The sequence below is a fragment of the Anabrus simplex genome, chromosome 6, assembly GCF_040414725.1.
Source record: "Anabrus simplex isolate iqAnaSimp1 chromosome 6, ASM4041472v1, whole genome shotgun sequence".
In the NCBI taxonomy this organism is placed as follows: domain Eukaryota; kingdom Metazoa; phylum Arthropoda; class Insecta; order Orthoptera; family Tettigoniidae; genus Anabrus; species Anabrus simplex.
Genome location: NC_090270.1, coordinates 24616253 through 24638340, shown reverse-complemented (window position 1 = coordinate 24638340; position 22088 = coordinate 24616253). Strand labels below are relative to the sequence as shown.

The window sequence follows — 22088 nt, the reverse complement described above, 5'->3', positions numbered from 1 at the left end:
ACGTTAAGCAACAATCGCACACTTCTGGAAGCCTTCTTTGCAGCCCAAAACCTTTGCATTCTTCCTCTGGTCTTTTCTCTGTCCATCCCCTATTCATTTTCTGTTCGGTATGGAAGCCCTTGAAGCTGTCGATCGACCCTGTTCGGTTTAGGATGCCTTCCCGGTTTAATCCAGACTGTTCAAGATCCTTTCTTACCTCCCTGTACCATTTGTCGGACAGTTTACGTCTAATGTCAAATGTTTTAAAAATCTGTTTAATGAGGCGAGTTGCGTCTGCGGTTAGGGGCGCGAAGCTGTGAGTTTGCGTCCGGAAGATAGTAGGTTCTAACTCCACTGTCGCCAGCCCTGAAGATGGTTTTACGTGCTTTTCCGTTTTCACAATAAGCAAATGAAGGGGCTGTACCTCGATTAAGGCCACAGCCGATTCCTTCCCACTCCTAGGCCTTTCCTATCCCACCGTCGCCATAAGATCTATCTGTGTCGTTACGACGCACAGCAATTTTTTTAAAAAAGTCTGTTTTGTCTGCCTCTTCTCGTCCACTCTAAACAGTTATCCATAAAATTTGCGTCTTCTTTTCCTCATTGACTCAATCAATCTTTCAATTTCTTGGTAAATTTCTCCCCTCCTCACAACCTATTTAGGACATTTACTATTTTGGACCCGTTACCTTGCCCAGGATCTTTCTCTCAAATTTCTCGGCTTCTCTTAGTCCCGACATTCGGAGGCATTCACTAGCATACAGACACTCGGTATTGTAAGTGTCTCGCCTTGAGATGGCTTTCCCCTTGTACGGAGCATATGTCCTACGGCCATCTTCTCTCGTCTGGTGTAGTTGTCTTCATTCTCGCTAATTCTCAGCTGTACGATTTCTCCGAGGTTATTGTTATTATGTACCGAGCTCGATAGCTGCAGTCGCTTAAGTGCGGCAAGTATCCAGTATTCGGGAGATCGTGGGTGCGAACCCCACTCTCGGCAGCCCTGAATGTGGTTTTCCGTGGTTTCCCATTTTCACACCAGGCAAATGCTGGGGCTGCACATTAATTAAGTCCACGGCCGCTTCCTTCCCACTCCTAGGCCCTTCCTGCCTCATCGTCGCCATAAGACCTATACGTGTCGGTGCGACGTAAAGCTAATAACAAAAAAAAAAAAATGTTATTATAGTTGCTATTCCCCGAAACTTGAATGACCCCATAATGCATGTATTAGAATTATCGTTTGCGTAGCATTGTTCGATAATGTCCTCCGAACGTTCTCCGAACTCACTTGGTTACGTATAGAGGAACGATGGAATCTTCACTTACATTGTAACATCACACACTGGCCCGGGAAATGTCCAGAATACCTTGCCTCGCAGCTTCATTACCTGTAAGCTACTAGGCTACCTGCCAACAAGCGAAACCCTGTATAAGATGTATACTCATCCACCGCTGAGCTGACTAAGTCAGGTTATGTCTTGTCTCCGCAAGATGCACCTGGAATTCCCTACGTACTGAAATCACCAGCATACCGCATCGAACTACAAGAAGCAGTGCAGGATATAAATGTTGATAAGTACATTAGCCAGCAGTGTGATAAGTATGCTAATTAATATGCAATACAATATCATTGATTTACAGTCCCAAGACTGTTCAGTTGCCACAAAACATTTTCAGATCATCCTGTTATTTACTTCATCCTTCACTGAAATATAATTAGAATTTGTTTAAGGAAGGTATTTCTAGAACTTACCTGTGAAGGGATTTTATTCATTGAAGCCGTCTTCCACAGTTCTAGAACCAGAGTGCCTTGAACTTTGGGGTTTGACCTTATCTCTCCACGTCACATTTCCTATCTTATGGTAGCACCACATCTACAAAGCTTCAGGACGGTTCTTATGATTTGTATTTAGTGTCCGCGTTTCACAGGTATTCAGTGCAACTGTCATTACAAACGCACGAAGCATTCTCATTCCGAGGGGAAGACGAAATTGACTGGTACACAGTAATCTCTTCTGCGTAAAAGCTGTTTTCACCTGAGAAATACGGCATTTAACTTCAGTTGTGCACCTTTCGTCCTCTGTACTATTCTGACATGCGTACGTAGAATACTATGTCTGATCCATCTAGTGAAGAAGTATTCAAAAACGGTTGTTTTATCTTAGAAACAAATTAGCCATCGCAATGATTTGAAGTAAAATAAGTTATTCCTATCATATTTTAAGGCAAGTCTATTTATGGTCACACAGAATGGCAGGTTTATGTGAAACAAGATATTTAATAAATAAATAAATTAAATAAATAAATAAATAAATAAATTCAAATTTAATATATTAACTCACAACCTACCAATGAGTCCTTGGCGCTTGTAGTAAGTAAAATCAATCACGAAGCAAGTAACTCTGTACTGAGCTATGCGATCTACGGATCGTGAGGTCTGTAGGGTGAAAATGATTTCAACAATTCCGTGTTTATTAGACTCTACTGGACACTAACGTAGGAGAAGTAGCCGTCTGAGATGTGATCCGAAACACGCCAGGAATATTTGAAAAATGTGTGACAGAATTTCTCTTGCCTGAAATAATAATAACAAGATTAAGAAGAATAACATTAATCACCAAATACGAAAAATTCGAAGTGGATAAATTAGAGTGAAAATTTGACTGAATCACGAGTGGAATAAATGAAGCCTCCATCCAGCGACGAGGATTGGATTTATGCTGCCTGCTGTTGCCTGTCGCACTCCTCTGAACCAATGATTAATTACTGACAGATGAAATTAAATGTTATTGTAGAATGTTGCTCGAATTAAAGATGACAGGGAAAAACCGGAGTACCCGGAGAAAACCTGTCCTGCCTCCGCATTGTCCAGCAGAAGTATCACATGGAGTGACCCGGAGTTGAACCACAGAATCCAGCGGTGAGACGCCAGCGCACTACTGTCTGAGCCACGGAGGCTCTTGAATAAATCAAGTGTCTAGGTGAAATTATTCTATCAACAGGAATCGATCGGGAAGCAAACAAGGAAAGGACACAACAAAACATCTACATGAAATAAGGCAAAATTACGACACTGTAGCGCAATCATCAAATCAGAGGCACTTAACACAGGTCAAAAATAAACATCGAAAATTAAGAGAGCAAAATTCTCAGAAATACCCTAGGACCAAAATACGAAAATGGAATTTCGATAAAACAGAGACAATATCAAATTTATTAGGTTACCAAAAAATCACAGGTACAATAAAAAATTAGATTAAAATATTATGGACACCTACACAGTCTGACCAGGAAACTTCTAAACATAGCTCTACAATTGGTTAGTGGAAACGAATGTCTCTAAGAAATCTGTATTATCGAGGAAACCATTCAAGATATAGAAAAATTAAGAAGTTTAGCCTAGTAAGCAAACATAAGGTTGCACAGAAACCTGAAAACCAAATATACAGAATGGACTGGAGAACTGGGAAATAAGTGAGCGATATTGGAAAGAAAATGAACATTGTGCTAAATAAGTACATTTCTGAGTTGTGTATAGTGGATCTATAATAATAGGTTTGAGACCTAATGAGAAATTATACAACAAGTACATAATCAATTGGAATGAAAATATTTTCTGCGGGATCATCGTGCATGTTTACCAGCTGATTAAGAAGATGTGGAATTTGACAAGATCAAGACTGCTATGTATATATGGTTCTGAGAATGTGAAAAGTATCTAAGACAGGCTACTATCTCATAAACTGAAAACAATTACAGGAACGAATTTAGAAAAATGTCATTAAAAATTTTAGGGGGTCTGAAGCGAAATCAGAGTCCAGAAGGTGGACAGGGGCTATGTCAAAGAAGATCTTGATCGATAGATACTGAAATGAGAAAATTAGATTGGCCTTTAATGCACACTCCATAAAGTCTTAATTTGAATGTAATATTAATGACGCAAACAACGAGCCTGTCTTACACATAAGATGACGGTGGATGTCCGGGATAACAATTCAGTAATATCCTACAAGCTTTTTTATTAGTAACTGATTATTTACTCAATGCGCAAAGTTTTTAACATTCCTCTGATAATATGACAATACCGTTGATATTCCATTCTCAAACGTTGCACTTCAGCCTCTGTCAATTTTAATGGACTCCCACGAGCACCAAAGAGAAACCCATGTACCTCCCATCTAAGGTAAACTGCATCACGTGAAGAATACATGGAAGATTGAGAGCCTATTTCTCGTTTCGATGTGTCACTGCGACATCAAACCACCACGAGCTTACTCCTCATCATCCACTTCTTGCGACTGCTGGTCATCTGTTTCAAAGCATATCGTTGGGTCCAAAGTAGGCTAATAACGTTCTTTGCTGGATTATCAATTATTACGATATCCGCACCTAATTATCCTAGCGAAAATAGATACTTTCACTCAGAAAAAGGATAGACATTTTCTCAGGGCGAAATTAGGACCCAAGAAAATGTCAGAAGTGTTTACGTTCCATCCTGCGTCTAACAAGGACCTATATGCAAGAATAGGAAACATATCCATCACAGCGCAAAAGAAGAGGTTGACCTTTCACACGTATTTGAAAATAATGAACTTGGAAATATTGGCACAAAATATATTTGCGCATCAATAGAAATGGAAATCCTGTCCAAACTCAAAGAAATGCAAAAGTAAAAATTGTATGTATGGTATGTATTACATCTCCTCCTAAACCACTGGAACGATTTACACCAAACTTGGTACACTTACAGGAGACAAACAGCGTGGGGGCGGGAGCCATATAAAAATATCCGAAAATAGTGTCGAATCGGTAGTTTTGGGGGGTGGTGAAATCATTTGTTTCACTCTGAAATTTTTGTTAGCGTTTCACCCCGTTTGGTGTGGGGAGCGGTGGAGGAATGATATATAACAATAATCGAAAATAGTGTGAGAAACGGTGAAACAAATGACCAAATGACTGAGATTATGGATGTATCTGTGTATTTTCCAGCATAGCTGACATCTATATTTGGTTCAAATATTACTTACTATCTGTAAAATGCGTGTATGGGCCAAACACCCCTAGAAACCCTATGTGAAGGCATGAAATGTAGATAAGAAACACCAATAATAGCATCGAATCTATAGTTTTTAGGACTACTTAAGCGATTATTTTTATATTTCACTCCCTCCAAAACCTATCCCTAGGGGTGATAAAGTTGACATACACCCGCGCGGTTTAACTGTTGATAGTAAGTCATAAGTCTACCAGATTTGACTGGAATCACCCCAGCGAAATCAGAGTCCAGAAGATGGAGACGGGCTATGTCATAGAAGAAGATCCTGATCGAACAATAATAGTGTCGAAAGTCGTATTCGTTAGAAACAAAGTTAGAAGTTTTGGATCGCTATGAGAAAAGTGAGCATATTGTTGGCATTTAGCGTGCTTTGGGACGTAGTGAATCCGCTAAAAGAACTATTCCTTAAAATGCGAAATCAATTCGAAAAATTGCTCAATCTTCTACTAATGTAAGTGTGACTAGAGTGACCATATCTCGCTTGGTAGCGATGGAAAAATGGAAAATATTGTTAAGCTGAGCATCACAACCAACACCACATGCCTCTCTCTGGAGCTCCTATTCAAGCTAAAGCCAGAGTTTAGTTTATTAATGCGTGCTTCAGTGTTAAATGTTTAAGTGTATAAATTTTACATTAAAATGCGTTTCAGAAACATGATAATTGTTATTTTTGGTAAAAATACTAAAACTCTCTGCTATTTTAAACTTTATATGTGAGTAAACGGAAACCTAACCCTATATTTTACATATAATATGACTCGATTTACGCGAATTCGGTAGGGGCGGTAATTTCGCGGAACATAACAATCGGTTATAACGAGGCCTACCTGCATTTCAAAGGAAATAGAAACGTTTGTTGTAAGCAGGAAGTTGGAAATCGTCATATTCTTGATAGACAGCAAGTAGTGCACTTTAAACGATATTTTTTTCGTGTGTAAACGAGTGCTGTGAGTTGAGACTGTTGGGAACACCGTCATGTGCTGGGAAATAAACTGTGCACTTCACCTACTGTGTCCTCATGTGACACAATCAATACCCCTCCAGGCAGGAGATTGCCAACTGAGGGCAATAAATTTTATATCGCGCTCTGCGTTCCGCCCCCCAAGCCGCGGGGTAGGTGATTAGCAGCCTCACGCCGAGCTCGGTCAGCACGCACAACTTGCCTTACAGGAGAGTGAAAAATTATAACATGTTAATTTATTGTCTCGGACACAAGCCAGTGCCATGTTGTCCAGTCGAATCCTCTTCTTGAAGCTCTCGAAGTCCATCAGCAATAGGGATATCCTAGCATATAGCGCGTATTTGTAACTAAAAGTGTTACGAAACATGAAAAACACGAAAAATTGTATCCAATATCACAAGAACTAAAGCCTCCGTGGCTCAGACGGCAGCGCGTCGGCCGCTCACCGCTGGATACCGTGGTTCACATTCCGGTCACTCCATGTGAGATTTCTGCTGGACAAAACGGAAGCGGGACAGCTTTTTCTCCGGGTACTCCGGTTTTCCCTGTCATATTTCATTCCAGCAACACTCTCCATTATCATTTCATAGCGTCTATCAGTCTTTCATAAATCACTTTGGGAGTGGCGACCCCATTGGAATAATAGCATATTTGCGGTTCTTTCATTACATCCCTGACCCGGTCAAAGACTGGAAAACAGGTTGTAGATTTTCATCACAAGAACTAGACGCTTTCTAAACAGCTTTGTGTTTGAAAAGTAGCCCTTTTGTGATCACTGTGAAAACCCCTTGATAATCCTTGTTAAGAATCAACAAACTTTACCGCACTTGTGCGAGAAAGTACCCATACCGCACACTTCATGGCGGGATTACTGCACAGTACATCACTGTCTCCACAAACGTACCTATATCACAAAGTAACTAATTATCTCCAGTTCAAGTAAAGTGCGGCAATATATTTATTGTTATAGCATGAATGAATATATTTAAACAAATATTAATGCTACTGGCTTTACGTCCAACTAACTACTTTTTACGGTTTTCGGAGACGCTTAAGTGCCGGAATTTAGTAACGCATGAATTCCTTTGCACGACAGTAAATCTACTGTCTAGAGTCTGACGTATTTGAGCCCCTTCAGACACTACCGGACTGAGCCAGGATCAAACATCCCAAGTTGGGGTCAGAAGGCCAGCACCTTAACAGTCTGAGTCTACAGAAGATCTGGAGAAAATGCTGAATAGTATGGACAGACTCTTGGGTGAGGGGTACAAGATGAAAATTAATAAGTCCAAAACAAAAGTAATGGAATGCAGTCGAATGAAGTCAGGTGATGCAGGATATATTAGATTAGGAAATTAAATCTCAAAGGAACTATACGAGTATTGTTACTTGGGTAGTAAAATAACTATGACAGAAGCAAGGAGGATATAAAATGCAGACTAGCACAAGCAAAGAAGGCCTTTCTTAAGAAAAGAAATTTGCTCACTTCGAACATTGATATAGGAATTTGAAAGGTGTTTTGAAGAAATGTTTCTGGAGAATGGCATTGTATGGAAGTGAAGCATGGACGGTAAATAGCCTCGAGAGCAAGAGAATAGAAGCTTTTGAAATGTGGTGTTACAGAAGAATGCCGAACATGATACGGATAGATCGAATCACGAATGAAGAGATACTGAACAGAATTGGTGGGAAGAGAACGATTTGGCTAAATTCGACCAGAAGAAGACAGAATGACAGGACACATCTTAACACACCCAGGACTTGTGCAGTTAGTTTTTTAGGAAAGTGTAGGCGGTAAGAACGGTAGGGGTAGACCAAGATACGAATATAACAAGCAGATTAGAGCAGATGCAAGATGCAGCAGTAATGCAGAAAATAAAATGTTAGCGTCGGATCGGGTGGCGTGGACGGGATGGATCAAACCAGTATATGGTCTGATGACTCAAACAGCAACAATAACATATACATTTATAAATATCTATGGCGAGTACATAATGAGAGCTGCACTTGAGGAATGTGATGGTGGTAAGATAATAACCAACCTCTGGTGTGCAGACGACACTCCACTCATTGCTAGTGATGAGAAGGAGATGGCCGAGCTCAATTTTTGTGTCAAACATGTCAGTGCTCAAAAGGCACTGCAAAATAACATGAACAAGATGAAAATAATAATTGTTGATAGAGCCGAGAAATGAGCCTCCACAGACATCTTCAAGGAACTGGAGAACCTATCAGAATCAATTTTTAAAGAAAGAATTTTACAACTCCTTGCACACACTATGTGTATACGTGTACCGTCACCATTTTAGTTCTCAGAGAACTACCCAGCGGACCATTTTCTACTCACACCATCTCTCCCTTATCTTGATCTCTGAGGTGGCTATTGGTCAGTTTTCAGTTATTTCCACGTCGGTAGCTGTGCGCCTGACATTAAGAAAAGAACAGCTTTATCCAAAAATGTAATTAATTTTTTGTCCAATTTACGAAAGGATCGCTCTATCTACTTACCCCTGACAATGGGAGTAGTTTTCTTCTATGGATTCTTCGTGCTGCAGACCTGAAGAAAATCGATTATTTTGAAATATGGTGCTGGCAAAGAATGTTAAGCTTACCTTGGACAGCAATTCCCACCAATGATTTCATTATAAACCAGCTGAACCTCAGAATCAGATTATCATCACTTTGCAAAGAAAGAGTTTTAAAATTCTTTGGGCACACTGTGCGTCGTGAGAATGACAGCATAAAAAAATTGACTGATCTTGGAAATGTTCCCTGCAAGAGATATCATAGTCGGTGGTCGAACATTATCAAGAGTATCACATATTTAGTGCGGCACGTGTGGCGGAGGGCCACGATAGATGGAGACAACTGACCAATAGGCTGCTCGGAGATCACTATCCTCAGAATTACCGGAACGATAATAGAGAGAGAGTCGAAAACAAGTACACACAAGCTTAGCATTTCTAATTAGTTTGTTTTACATAGCAGAGTAAAACAGCTACCAGTATAGAAATTCTAAACGAGCTTGAAGTACCTGATCACTCAGGCATAAACAAAGATTAAGAGGAAAAAGATACAGATTCTGGTGATGAAAACTTGGCAGATTCCACAGACTGTGCCTAGCTTACGTTCGAGCAGAACTGTAGGTACCTGTAAAGTATAGCTTCATCCCGAATGATTCTCTCGAATTAAGTTTCAGTGTAGAAATGTGGTGAAGCTAACAGCAGTGACTCAACATAAATTGTAGTAATGAAGAAGCAGATCATACCCTTCCAGGTGGGAACCACGTGACATGAAATGCTTTGCCATCTTTACATTTATCTTCTGTGATTCCTTATGAAGGTTTTTGTGTGTTTATAAAACATATTTTGTAAAAGAAATCTTATTCCATCCAAGAATAATAAGTTTTAAAATTCTAGTTTCTAATGTAAGCTATTGCTGTCTCAAGATCAGTCACGAGAAGTTTGCAGCCCTGTTGCTGGTCTTCTTAATAAACAATAACAACTGAAGTTTTACTCGGAGGCGACAGAGTTGAGCGCCGTTCTATTGAAACCCTCCTCAGATTTAAACTTGTTGGGCCGATTGCAGAAACGATGAGTAGTCTTAAGGCTTAGACAACGTATATCTAAACAACGTCTAAGTTGCGCACTATCTTCCATTGCATAAACAATGTTCAGCCGGTGTTTAGCTAGACGCAACTCTTTGCTTGTCGCAACCAATGAAATTCAACAGTGCGCGCGCCAAACGTTAGTCAGCTGTCGTCTTCCTACACATTACACAAACATGCATTACTTGTCCAGAGATAAGAATATCGCTTTCGGTGGAAATAAAATCCCCTAATATTATCGACACTGTTCCTTTGTTGCGAATGGAGCTAGGATACACAATATTCTCCCCCACAACATTAGAGCCATAAAATCCTTAAATTCCTTTAAGTCGTCTTGCCGTGAGCATCTCTTCGATGTGTGCCGCCAGGCTGAATGAATCTGGTAGAGTGAATATTTGTATTAATGTACGCTTGCTGTGCTTATGTTATTTTGTGTCATTCAACTATTAATTTGTAACGATATCTTTAAGACATGACTAATAATATTATAGCGTTTATGTTATTTTGTTTCAAATTTTGTATTTCTAGTTTGTAATGGTAGTTTTAAGATAAGATTCTGAATATTATTCTCAGTTGTACACTGCTAATGAAGTGTGGTTAAGTGTAAGAGAGGACCATGAGTCCTAACTTCACCACTACAAATAAAGGCAAATATAATAACAATAATAATAATGACAATAATAATAATAATAATAATAATAATAATAATAATAATAATAATAATAATAATAATAATAATACGTGATACTAGCTTTTATTGTCCTCCGAAGTCTACTTCTCTGCACCTATTACATCTTTCCATTCATTATGAAGATAGTTCAAGATTTAGATAATACTTCACCTGCTCCTTTGTAACGGAGCAGACAGTTACTTGTGGGTTGAGTCTGATAGCAGCTCCACGATGGAAGACGATGAAGTAGATTTCAGAATTTTCAACTCACATAATTCTCGATTATCTTAGCTGAGTGTTGGAGAGCAGGTTCCGCCACTTTCCTCACAACTTCACTCCGTGCAGCATCTCATTACAGCCTCGCTGGATGCGACATCTGGCGAGATAAATGAATACTACACGTGCCTTATAAGCTGATAAAAATCTATCTTGGAATTGCAGCTGCTCCTTCTATTTAGATCTCAATCTAGACGTCTTCTATGGCCACCTATCACAGTCAGCGCTGTCAGGTTCCAGTGGCAGAGGGTCGGCCTCCTAATCCCAGGATAGTGTGTTCGAACCCGGCAGAGGTAGATGGGTTTTTAAAGGGCTAAAAGAGTTCCATTTGACACTTCATGTCGTACGATGTCGGCATGTAGAACATCTCTGGTGACACATTTCGTGTTTACCCGACAAAATGCATTAAAACTCTGCGTTAGACGCCCAAGGGGGATGCGGTTTACTTTGCCATCTAGTGTAACATGGAACGTCGAAATTGACGGGCAAGCAGCCAGATGGTGTCAAATTAAAATGCACGCACGAGGTAGATAAGGCCATGTGATTGTTATTATTATTACTCCACTAGGATCTTCTAGGGCCCACGAGACAATTTCAATGCATCCTTTGTTGTTCCTTTTTCTCGGCGAATACTCCTTCATCTGTTCGCTATGCCTCATTTTCCTCTCGTCGGACAATTTGGAGCCTTTCCCTCGCGACCTTGGAATCCTTCCACGTTTAACACTTTCTTTCTAAAAATCTCTCTCTCCCCCCCCTCTCTCTCTCTCTGTTGCTTCTTCTTTCTTTATGTTGTTTCTTTCCCAATCTTTGTTGACTTCATGAATCCAGTTTGTTGTTGACTTCTTGTTTTAAAGATACTTGAATATCTGTTTGGTTAACCTGTTGTCATCCATTCTGGATAAATGTCCAAAAAATATCAATCGCGTCTTTTGCATTGCATCTGTTATGTTTTCTATTATTGTATTATTATTCACTAATCATCCAACTAGAGACCACATTTTATTTCATTATACTTTCTGGCGCTTACTCAGTTTTCCATTGATCCAGTAGGTTCTCATTAGCTCGCTGTGTCAAGCACGTATTCAAACGATATCCGCAAGGCTGTTTGTTCTGCTACCACATTAATTTCTTCTTTTGCAGTTTCAGAATGTCAGTCCATTTTTCTTCCATTCCCAGTGTTTATCATTTTAAAACTAGTTTCCACTGTGTTTGAGCTCACAACAAAGGCTCTTACTCACGGTAAGTCAGTAAGTCTGCGTGACCTATAAGAATAGATCAGTAACGTAATATACAATAGAGTACTCCCATCCTCTACTTGTGGATCGCCCGTAACTGGGCAGAGAGCACTTTTTTATTGCAATTCATTAAGTCTGATACATGCATTACATTTTCCTTTTATGATTGTTTGATTATTACTAAACTAAATAATAATTTATTTTGTCTCAGACCTTAACAATACTATATTGTCTAGGACAACATGTATATTTCCTTAGCTCACTTAATGCTGACTTTTGTATCACAAGTCTTTTTGGAGTATCCTACCATTAACAACAGGCCTTACTTAACTGATGAATTAATAACGGCCATACAACCATTTATATATTGCTACAATTTGATACTAATTTTTAAACTATTACTTATTTATATTCATTATGATAGGATATGCGGGATTCTTATCCGTCATTACTCTCGTTTGTACTTGTTTTGACGTCTTTAATTTCATTTTTCAACATACATTTTTAAAAACAAATATTTCAATTCTTCCCGGTGTAATCCACTCATTATTTAATATTTTATCAATCGTATAGAATTCTCTCTCTACATTTTTCATATTCACTTCCTAGTCAGTTGTTCCGTTGTCCTACAAACTCTTAATAGGCGCGCTTCTTCCATTTCTTCTCCACACAGTGGACGTTGATTTTCATTATTTCTCTCTCTCTTCCTGGCCCTTATTTTTACAAATTCCCATAAGCCACCACACAATACATCCTAATTCTCTATTAGGAAGCCTTTCTCTCTTTATTGCCATATTTCGTATGATTCAGTAACATAATATTATATAAAGTGTTGTAAAAACGCAAGCTTATTCTTTCGCAAAAAATTAATACTTTTTTGGCTATTTGTTTTACGTCGCACTGACACAGATAGGTCTTACGGCGACGATGGGATAGGAAAGGCCTAGGAATAGGAGGGAAGCGGCCGTGGCCTTAATTAAGGTACAGCCCCAGCAATAATATACTGAATTGAATCTCTGCACTCCTGTAACATAGTACAGACACCCGCATTATTCAGAACTGTCGATATGAACTCACTTTCTCATCTTCTTAGCAGGAAAACACATCCATGGCATTCATACTTTCTGTCTAGCGGAGAAAAATATGTGTGTTCTAATGCCCAGGCACTTGGATACGATCATTGGTCCTGGTGATGGATGATTTGCGATCTTCATTATTTGGGTGCAGAATAACAATAATATAATTGGGTTTACTTCCTATTAAACACTTTCAAGGATCAAGGGGAAGCAAATGTGCCGGAATTTAGTCCTTCAAGAGTTATTTCGCGTGCCAGTAAATCTACCAACACGAGACTGACGTATTTGGGCACTTTCAAATACCACCGGACTGAGCCAGGATTAAACCTGCCAAGTTGGGGTCAGAAGACCAGCGCCTCAACTGCCTGAGCCACTCACCCGCCAGATTAGAAATTGTGTACTCGCGTATGAAATGTCGTATGGCTTGTAGTGCCGGGATATCCCAGGAAGGGTTCGGCTCGCCAGGTGCAAGTCTTTCTATATGACACCCGTAGGTGACCTGCGCGTCGTGATGAGGATGAAATGATAATGAAGACAACACATACACCCAGCCTCCGTGCCAATAGAATTAACCAATTAAGGTTAAAATCCGCGACCGGGCCGGGAATCGAACCAGGGACCCTCTGAACCGAAGGCCAGTACGCTGACCGTTCAGTCAACGAGTCGGACCATGTACTCGCGTATAAAACCTAGAGACAGACATTTTTTTAATTTTTAAAAAGGAAAGTTGACAATATCGGTATTAACAACATAAAACCTGTCGATCAAAATTGAACATCTGAAACTCCTCAGAAACATCCATTCTATTAGCCTTCAAAAGATAACACTAAACAACGTCATAATAATCACTTCGTCAACCGTGTAGAGCCTTATACCGACCTAACAGACATTCGAATTTGGACCAAATACACGAGAACTACGTGTAAAAGAGTGCAGGCGTCTTTGCATTCCTTGAGCGGCTAAAGAATTTCCTTCCTTTTAAATTAAACGTTAAGCTTGTTCAGACACTTATGTTTCCATTACATTGTACTTACTGACCTAATGTCAAATACTCAAATAAAAACAAAAGTACTTCGGTCATATTATGAGAAAACATGATTCACTGGAAAAGACATTAATGCTGGGGAAGACTGATGGTAACAGGAGAAGTGGGCGACAACGGATGAGGTGGATTGATGGCATCAAGGAAGCCACGGCTCTCAATTTAGTAAGACTTCGGAAAATAGTACACGACAGGTAGAAATGGCGCACTTTGGTCTATGGGGTCACGGAGAGTCGAAAGTGACTAAACGACTAACAAGAACAACAAGTGACCTAACAAATGTGTAAAGCTCCAACGAGCACAAAATGCGTGTGTCAGATTTATTTATGATCTACGATATGGTGTGCATGTAACTCCTGCTTATAAGCAGATAGGGTGGCTAGAATTGGAAGAAAGAATGAATATATATATCGTACCTCAAGTATATAAACTGGTAACCACTTCGGCGCCAGCATACTTGGCATCCAGGTTCCATGTTCTTTCATCATGTCATAACCGCAAGACACGTTCTCATTTAACTACCACCCTTCTTATCCCTTTATATCGCACTGTTTCGTACAGACATTCGTTCACAGTTGTTCGCTCTAAATTATGGAACTGTTTTGCAGAAGGTATCAGGACATCAAAGTCCCTGAATATCTTCAAAAGTGCTCTGCGTGGTAATTTCCTGGAGAATATCAAGTAGCACATTCCGTCTGGTACTGGAATAATGTTAAGTGCGCGTGCGTTATAAATGAATAACTCTTCTGTTCTGTTCCTTTGCTGTTTCTTTAAGCTCATAAATATAACTCATTTACAAAGTATTGTAATACAATATGACAATCTATCTTTTCTCCTTTGCTTCGCTTCTTTAAATAAGTTTGCAGTTGCATTTGTAGCACGTTATATATTGTGTTGTTAAATGTAAGAGCGGACAAAACTGCCTTAATTTCGCCACTAATAAAGACACCTGATACTATTACTACTACTGCTCCGCTCATTTGAAGGTGGTAGACATGATACATTGGCCATGCACATTTTATTCCAGTTAATTTCGAAATAACGTTTTGTGTAAGATTTAAAAGTTAGTCCTACTTCATTGTTTGTTTTCTTCTTTATGTTACAGCGGGAAGCGGTCAAATCATTAAGTTGGACTTCCGGGACGAGTTCAACATTGAGCCTAGTCCTAACTGTGTGTACGACTTCCTGGAGGTGCGTGACGGTGGTCACGGCTATGACCACCTGATCGGCAAGTTCTGTGGTCACAACCATCCGCCCACAGTGATACAGTCCAAGGGGCGCCACCTCTGGGTCCATTTCCACTCCGACGAGAACATCGAGTACTCGGGGTTCAGCGCGGTCTATGAGTCGGCGCCAAGGCCAACGGGCAGTGAGTATATCATATTCTGTTTCTTATTTGCCCTATATAATCGAGTTAATCGGTCAGTGCTAAGGGTGTAAATCAATATCAATCAATAAATTATTCAAAAATAGTCTAAAATCAAGATCACCGAGAGAAGTGTCATTTCTCAACTAAAGACTACGTTAAAATGTAAGACACGATATAAAATAATACGTATATTGTATATATTTAACTAGTGATAATTAGGTTCGAATCCCACTGTCGGCAACACTGAAAATATTTTTCCGAGGATTCCCATTTTCACACGAGGCAAATGCTGGGGCTGTACCTTAGTTAAGGCCACGGCCGCTTCCTTCCCATTCCCAGTCCTTTCCTCTCCCATCGTCGCCATAAGACCAATCTGTGTCGGTGGGACGTAAACCATACTGTAAAATTAACTAGTGATGATGTTAATTAACAAAGATCTGACAATATCTCACGATGAAGTTAATACAAAAATAAGATGCAAATGCTAGGGCTGTACCTTAATTTAGACCATGGCCGTTTTCTTCCCACTTCTAGCCCTTTCCTATCCCACTATCGGCATAAGACTTGTGTCTGTACGACGTAAAGCAAATTATAAAAGAGAAGAAAAAGTACACAGCAATTAAACATTTCTGACGAGCAATGCTAACATAATAATAAATAAGAACCACATAGAAATTTATAGCAAACTTACAGAAAAGAATTTATTCGTGATGCACGTTATCTACTCTGAATTATTGGAACGAAAATAATGGATCGATATGTACTATTAAAACTATAAATTTTCGTGGGTCGTGCAGTATGAAGCGTACAAACCAATCACATCAGGCTCTTCCTGAAAGAGGAAACAAATTGCGTATCGGTAGCCTTTAATTGTTAGATATAAATAGATTACAAATAAAGTAATTAATTACCTAACACCAGGAATGTACAAGATTGGATTTCTGCTATCTCTTTTTTAACATGCAAAATACAAAAGACGTTATTTAAAATTTTCCCCACCAGGGTTTGCCTCCCGGTATCTCATCCATGATTACACCCAGACCTCTGCGTGGTAAATGTACTTATGAAGAGCAATAAACTAACCCTTGGAATGGCAACTGTCGAATATTTGTTTTCATTATCGATGTCGACAGTAGCCGTGAGTTCAGTTTCATTCATATTTACAACCTCTTTGGGCGCAATCTCACGGAAATAAATGAGTGCAGTTTCCTGACCATCTGTTTGAGTGCCATTTCTGTAGTGTTTGTTTACGAATATTCACGGGCTCTGCTTTGCTCTTCTATTTTATTGTATTTCGTAGATTTCCGTTCGGTGCGAGTTATTTACGACTTTATATACCCTATTATGTTATTGATTATATACATGTTTAGTACAGAGTGTGTCTAAATATGGCATTTTCATTACGGAAAATTAGTGACGGTTCTGACTTCGAGGATAATGATAATGAGCCAACAAATTCCAACTCGGATTCGGAACGTGTATTAGCTATTTCTTCGCATCAAATATCGGAAAGTGATGACGAGCCTGCAATACACTAACCTAGTGTAACAATGTGGTCTCTGGCCACGTCCCCACCCCCCACCCCCCACCCCCCCGCTCCTGAGCAAGGCATGCCAATTCCTTTTCCTTAATATTTTCAATAATACACCTCTCAGATGCAAAGATGGAGCTAGAAAATCTAGCAAATACTGCGGCGACGGTTGGCCTCTGATAGCATACAAGAAGACCAAGATACTGAATGCAAAGGACAAGTGGAAGGTTGGATATCAAGTAGTAGAGAGAGTCGACATCTTCTGGTACCTACGTGAGAATATAACGGGCAAACTATAGAATAATAAGACTGCAGGAGACAAAGCATAACTCCGCAGAAACTACGATTCACGGCCAAGACGACTGATGGGAGGAAGGACCTGCTGAGGAACGTCAAACTGGCACACTATACGATGACCATCCGGAACGTTGCATTGTACGATGGCATTAGGAAAAGAGCTTGTATTCGATTTTAAAAGGAGGAAAGAAAGATCTTCAGAGATATATGGGGTACCAAAAAACAGGATGAAGTATAGGTGCATAGATCAAGACAGGAGATATACGAGAAAGTAGAACCAATTTTAAGTGCATTATGAACAAGAAGCTTGAGTTTCGTGGGACATTTGATGAGGATGGGTGACAATAGGTTAACAAAGAAGATATGATTTGGGACGTGCTTAACGGAAAATAACTGGCTGAAGGAAGTCAGGGATGACTGGAAGGCTATTGGCATGATAGAAAAATATCTACTACCGAGTGCAAGTCACAAAAGGACCGATACTCAGAACAAGATCCAAATCAAAGGAGCGGATAGAAACAGGAGGTACTGGGAATATCGAAGTTGTGCTGAGCAAGTCAGTCGAGATCTTAATGGTCGAAGTGAATAAAATAAATAATGCCCTCAGAGTGATGAAACATTTGTTAGTGCATTACAGGCAAATTATTGACAATCCGTATTTCTCAGTTTGTGTGCATATCATCAAAAGTTTTATTACTTTTTGAACTTAGGAATTACACTTCTTGAACAGACCGTACATTTTTCTAGTCAAAACTTTTATGCTATTTCGTGTCAACACGACAATCTTAAGTGCATTTAGTTTAGGTAGATATATGAAACTTTGTAGATTTAATTCATAAATCGTGGATATTTTGTATTTTATTTAGACAAGTACAAGGTGTCCAATATGACAGCCACCACAATATTTAACAATGCCACTTCTAGAGTTAATCAGAAGAAAGTAATTTAAACTGCATCAAAATTTCGTGAATATCCCAGCGCTAAAAATTCGTTGTGTCCCTACGCAATGCCTACAACGGCAAAGAAACGGTGATCGTACAACTGATGTTAAAATTGTCTCTGTCTACTGCAATTCACTGACTTCTGGGCATGTTGTACTGAATTATTCTTACTTAAATATTTTATAGAGCTGTGGAAAAATATTCTAGTGAAAATCCACAGCTTGTTTTCACTCATTCGACCGGGTAAGGAATGGAATGAATGAAGCCCCCATCTAGCGGCGAGGATAGGAAATGTGCTAGATGCTGAAGCCTGTCGCACTCCACTTGGGCAATGATAAATGACTGACAGATGAAATGTTAATGGAGAGTGTTTCTGGAATGAAAGATGACAGGGAAAGCCGGACTACTCGAAGAAAAACCTGTCGCACCTCCGCTTTGTCCAGCACAAATCTCACATGGAATGAGCGGAATTTGAACCACGGAACCCAGCGGCGAGAGGCTGGCGCGCTGCCGCATGAGCCACGGAGGCTTCATGAAATAGTCTCATTAGAACTTTGGGCGCCAATTTATTGTTGTTGAAATTTTGCTTTTTGGGTCTAAAATTTACTTCTACCCTCTACAAGCGCACACTCGTCTCCACCGTAGTCTAGCAGGAAATTTGTAACTAGTCACCGGATATCCCTTGTATTGCCCAACGCGTTAAAAATATTTTATCAAACTTCTATCTTCTAATGCAACAGAATCTACCGGAGTGTCGTACAATATGGTTTTTATTTGCCAGTGGTTAACGTGACACCAATTCAAACGGACCTTGCAAACACGTCCCCACGAATTTGATCCATTTTAGATATATGTTCAGATCGTGACAATAACCTTCACCAGTTCAAAATGTAACGCGCAACCCTCACCCAAGCCAGAGAAAAGAGAATTAATATTTTGATACGACTTCACAAGACTAGAATGCCACACATTCAGACATCGAACACGCAGCTCAACGAGCAAATTCTCATTTCACAATCACGCTGTGGGCGAAAGACTGCATGTACACTAGACCTGATAATGATAATGATGATAATAATTATAATAATAATAATAATAATAATAATAATAATAATAATAATAATAATAATAATACCTTGTGGGTATTTGCAGCCTGATTTGTAAGGCAGACCCTCCGATGGGGGTGGACGGCATCTGCCATATTTAGATAACTGCGTGTTATTGTGGTGGAGTATAATGTGTGGTGTTTGATGTTGGGGACAGCACAAACATCGAGCCCCCGAACCACTGGAATTAACCAATGAAGGGTTAAGACCCCGACTCGGCCCGGAATTGAACCCGGGACCCTCTGAATCCAAGGCCACTACGCTGACCATTCAGCGAACGAGTCGGGCACTAGGCCTGATAACCCAAAAGCTTCTTATTGCTGCATTTCTCCTTCGTCGTGAAAGCGTTATATCTCTTTGGGATAGCAAATAGAAACTTTGACTTCACCCTGGCCAGTGGTATTCAAAGTGTGGTACGCGTAGTACCACTAGCGGTACAGGGCGTCGTCTCAGAAGATTATCGTCTGGTACCTTCTGTCGCTTTACATCGCACCCGCACAGATTGGTCTTACAACGATGATGGTGTAAGAGAGGAGTGGGAAGGAAGGATCCGTTGCCTTAATTATGGTACAGCTCCAGAATTTGCCTGGTATTAAAATGGGAAACCATTATAAACCATCTTCAGGATAGACGACGGTGTGGAAAACTGTTTTTAAATGACCATTTCAGGAAAGATTTGAGCCTGCTCATTTTCAATGAAATCTAATTTTGATTTCGTGTTTTTGTCTGCCAGTATACCGAGTCCCCTTTCCGATTATTCATTATTTGTCAGTTTATATCTCCCTTTGACTAGGCATGTAAAACGGCTTACTCGTGTTGTATTTCTCCTTTTTAATTCGCTGTTTCATAATCCACTCATTCACTTCCATTTCTTTTCTGCAGCAGTGTAAATAGTACAACATTAATTTTTGCATGAATAATTATATATCGTTACAGATGATCTGGCACTATTAGCTAACAATTTCTCACTATGGATGTACAGTAAGGGATAGTAAGGAGTGATGGGGAAGGAAGAGCAGGACATACCCGTAAGAGGATGGGGTAGGACGGGCCTACCCAATATATGTAAAAGAGAGATATATGCGGAACGAGGAGGGAGAGAGGCAGGGTACAAGAGTAGAGCGGTTTCAGCCTCACATGGTGGCCGCAAGAGGAAGGGTGAGAAAGCTGCAATGTCATCTGGTAGGGTGTGTTGGGGTCTTCCGTTGGGCCCCACCTTTAGGCCCGGTCGTGTCATCACTGGGAAGGTGGCCTTTTTCTCACCAGGGGTGATGACACGGCCGGATAGCAGTAGTAGTAGTTTTTTCTCTCTTCATATCAAGCGGGGTTTATGGACGTGGCATGTAGGAACTGAGGATGACTGCTGTGGTGACCCTCCCTAGGGAGTGTCACGTGTGCGGAGTATCTGATGGACCTCATGGCATGCCCAAGGAGTCTCGTGTTATTTTTCCTTTCGTTGTATGTTGTTTTATTGTGAACATGTATTTGGGCTTAACGCCTGTTATGTTCAATAATAATAAATACTTAATACTAAAATAATACTAGCTAATAACCTTAATGAAGCTCGGTATCAAATCACAAGTCTCCAATCTATTTCTGGAAAACTAGGATTAACAATTTCATTTGGAAAACTAAAATAATGTCAAAAGATCCCCTTTTAATAAGCAGTAGTCTGGTATGTGAGAATGAAATGGAAATTGTAAAACAATTCAAATACTTTGGAGAAAGTATAACATACAATTTAAATGAAAAAATTTTTGGACAAAGAGAACGAATAAATTATCCAGAGCCCCAAAAGGTAATCAGAAATGTTCATCAATAAATACAAAATTGAAAGATTATAGAACTGTAGTCCAACCTCAAATAACTAATGGAAGTGAAACATTATTTAAACTAAGACAAAAGAATAACATAGACAACATTTTAAAAATATAAAGAATAATAGTAATAACGTACATTAATAAGAAGAATCAAAACGAAGGAGGATGGCGTATCATTCCAAATGCAGCAGTATATCAGGAAATAGAACCTATAATGGATTTCATAACAAACAAGCGAATATCATTCTTTGATCAGCTGTTGAGAACACCTCAAGACAGGTTAATATGCAAAATTTCGGAGAAGTTTTGGAAACAAAAACAACAACCTGTATGGATAAAATAATTAAAAGAAAACATCAATGAATTAGACATAACACTGGAGGATTTAAAGAATAAATCAAAGAAACTAAATAAATTGAAGAATAATAAAATTAGATTCTATCAAAAACTAAAAGAGTATTTTCAGAAGAAGAACGAAAACTAAGCTCAAATAGAATGAAGAAATACTGGAAGAACAGAGAGAAAAAACCATAAAACATTATAGAAAACCGGACAGAAATTGACTACAGTGATCCAATGCGGCCGTAAATGCACAACAACAATAATAATAACATCGTCGCTAGGCAATAAGAACCTTGTAATTCCACTCGTGGGAAAACCACGTTCCTCGATCTGTCCTGTGAAGACTTGTCGCGATGCCTGATAAGGGAACAGAAGTTCACAATGGTCGAATATTTGGGCTAACGTTAAGCAATGAAAATGTCAGCAACCGTTCTCCGACCATTGCTGACAGCGCAGCTTTGGACTTCGTCTGTGAACTTTACTGCGAATGAGTTACGAGGTTTCCATTCCGCAGCGGTGATATACAAAATACATTGTTATTATTGGGGAACAGGGTGGTGTAGCTGCTTGTCTGCCATCACGGCGATCATGGTTTGATTCTTGTTGTTGCTAGGGTGGTATTTTCAGTTGAAAGTCCCGTGCTCTCAGGAAGGACATGCGACCTTAAACCCCCTGCCACAACTCTTTGATGCCTCAGTGCGTTTAATGACCCTCATCAAGCGGGATAAGCTTCGGAAGATGACTTCTGATGATGATAATGATGATGATGATTGTTATAGTTAA

General features: G+C 39.6%; 1 protein-coding gene across 1 annotated transcript in view; it reads left to right on the top strand.

Annotated features, from left to right (window-relative positions):
- LOC137501278 (neuropilin and tolloid-like protein 1) overlaps positions 1-22088 on the top strand; it is a 511795-nt gene extending 489707 nt beyond the window's left edge. The window contains exons 2-3 of the mRNA XM_068228211.1: positions 15005-15268; positions 21919-22088. Of these exons, the coding sequence (XP_068084312.1) occupies positions 15005-15268; positions 21919-22088 (434 nt within the window). The remainder of the gene's footprint in view (positions 1-15004; positions 15269-21918) is intronic.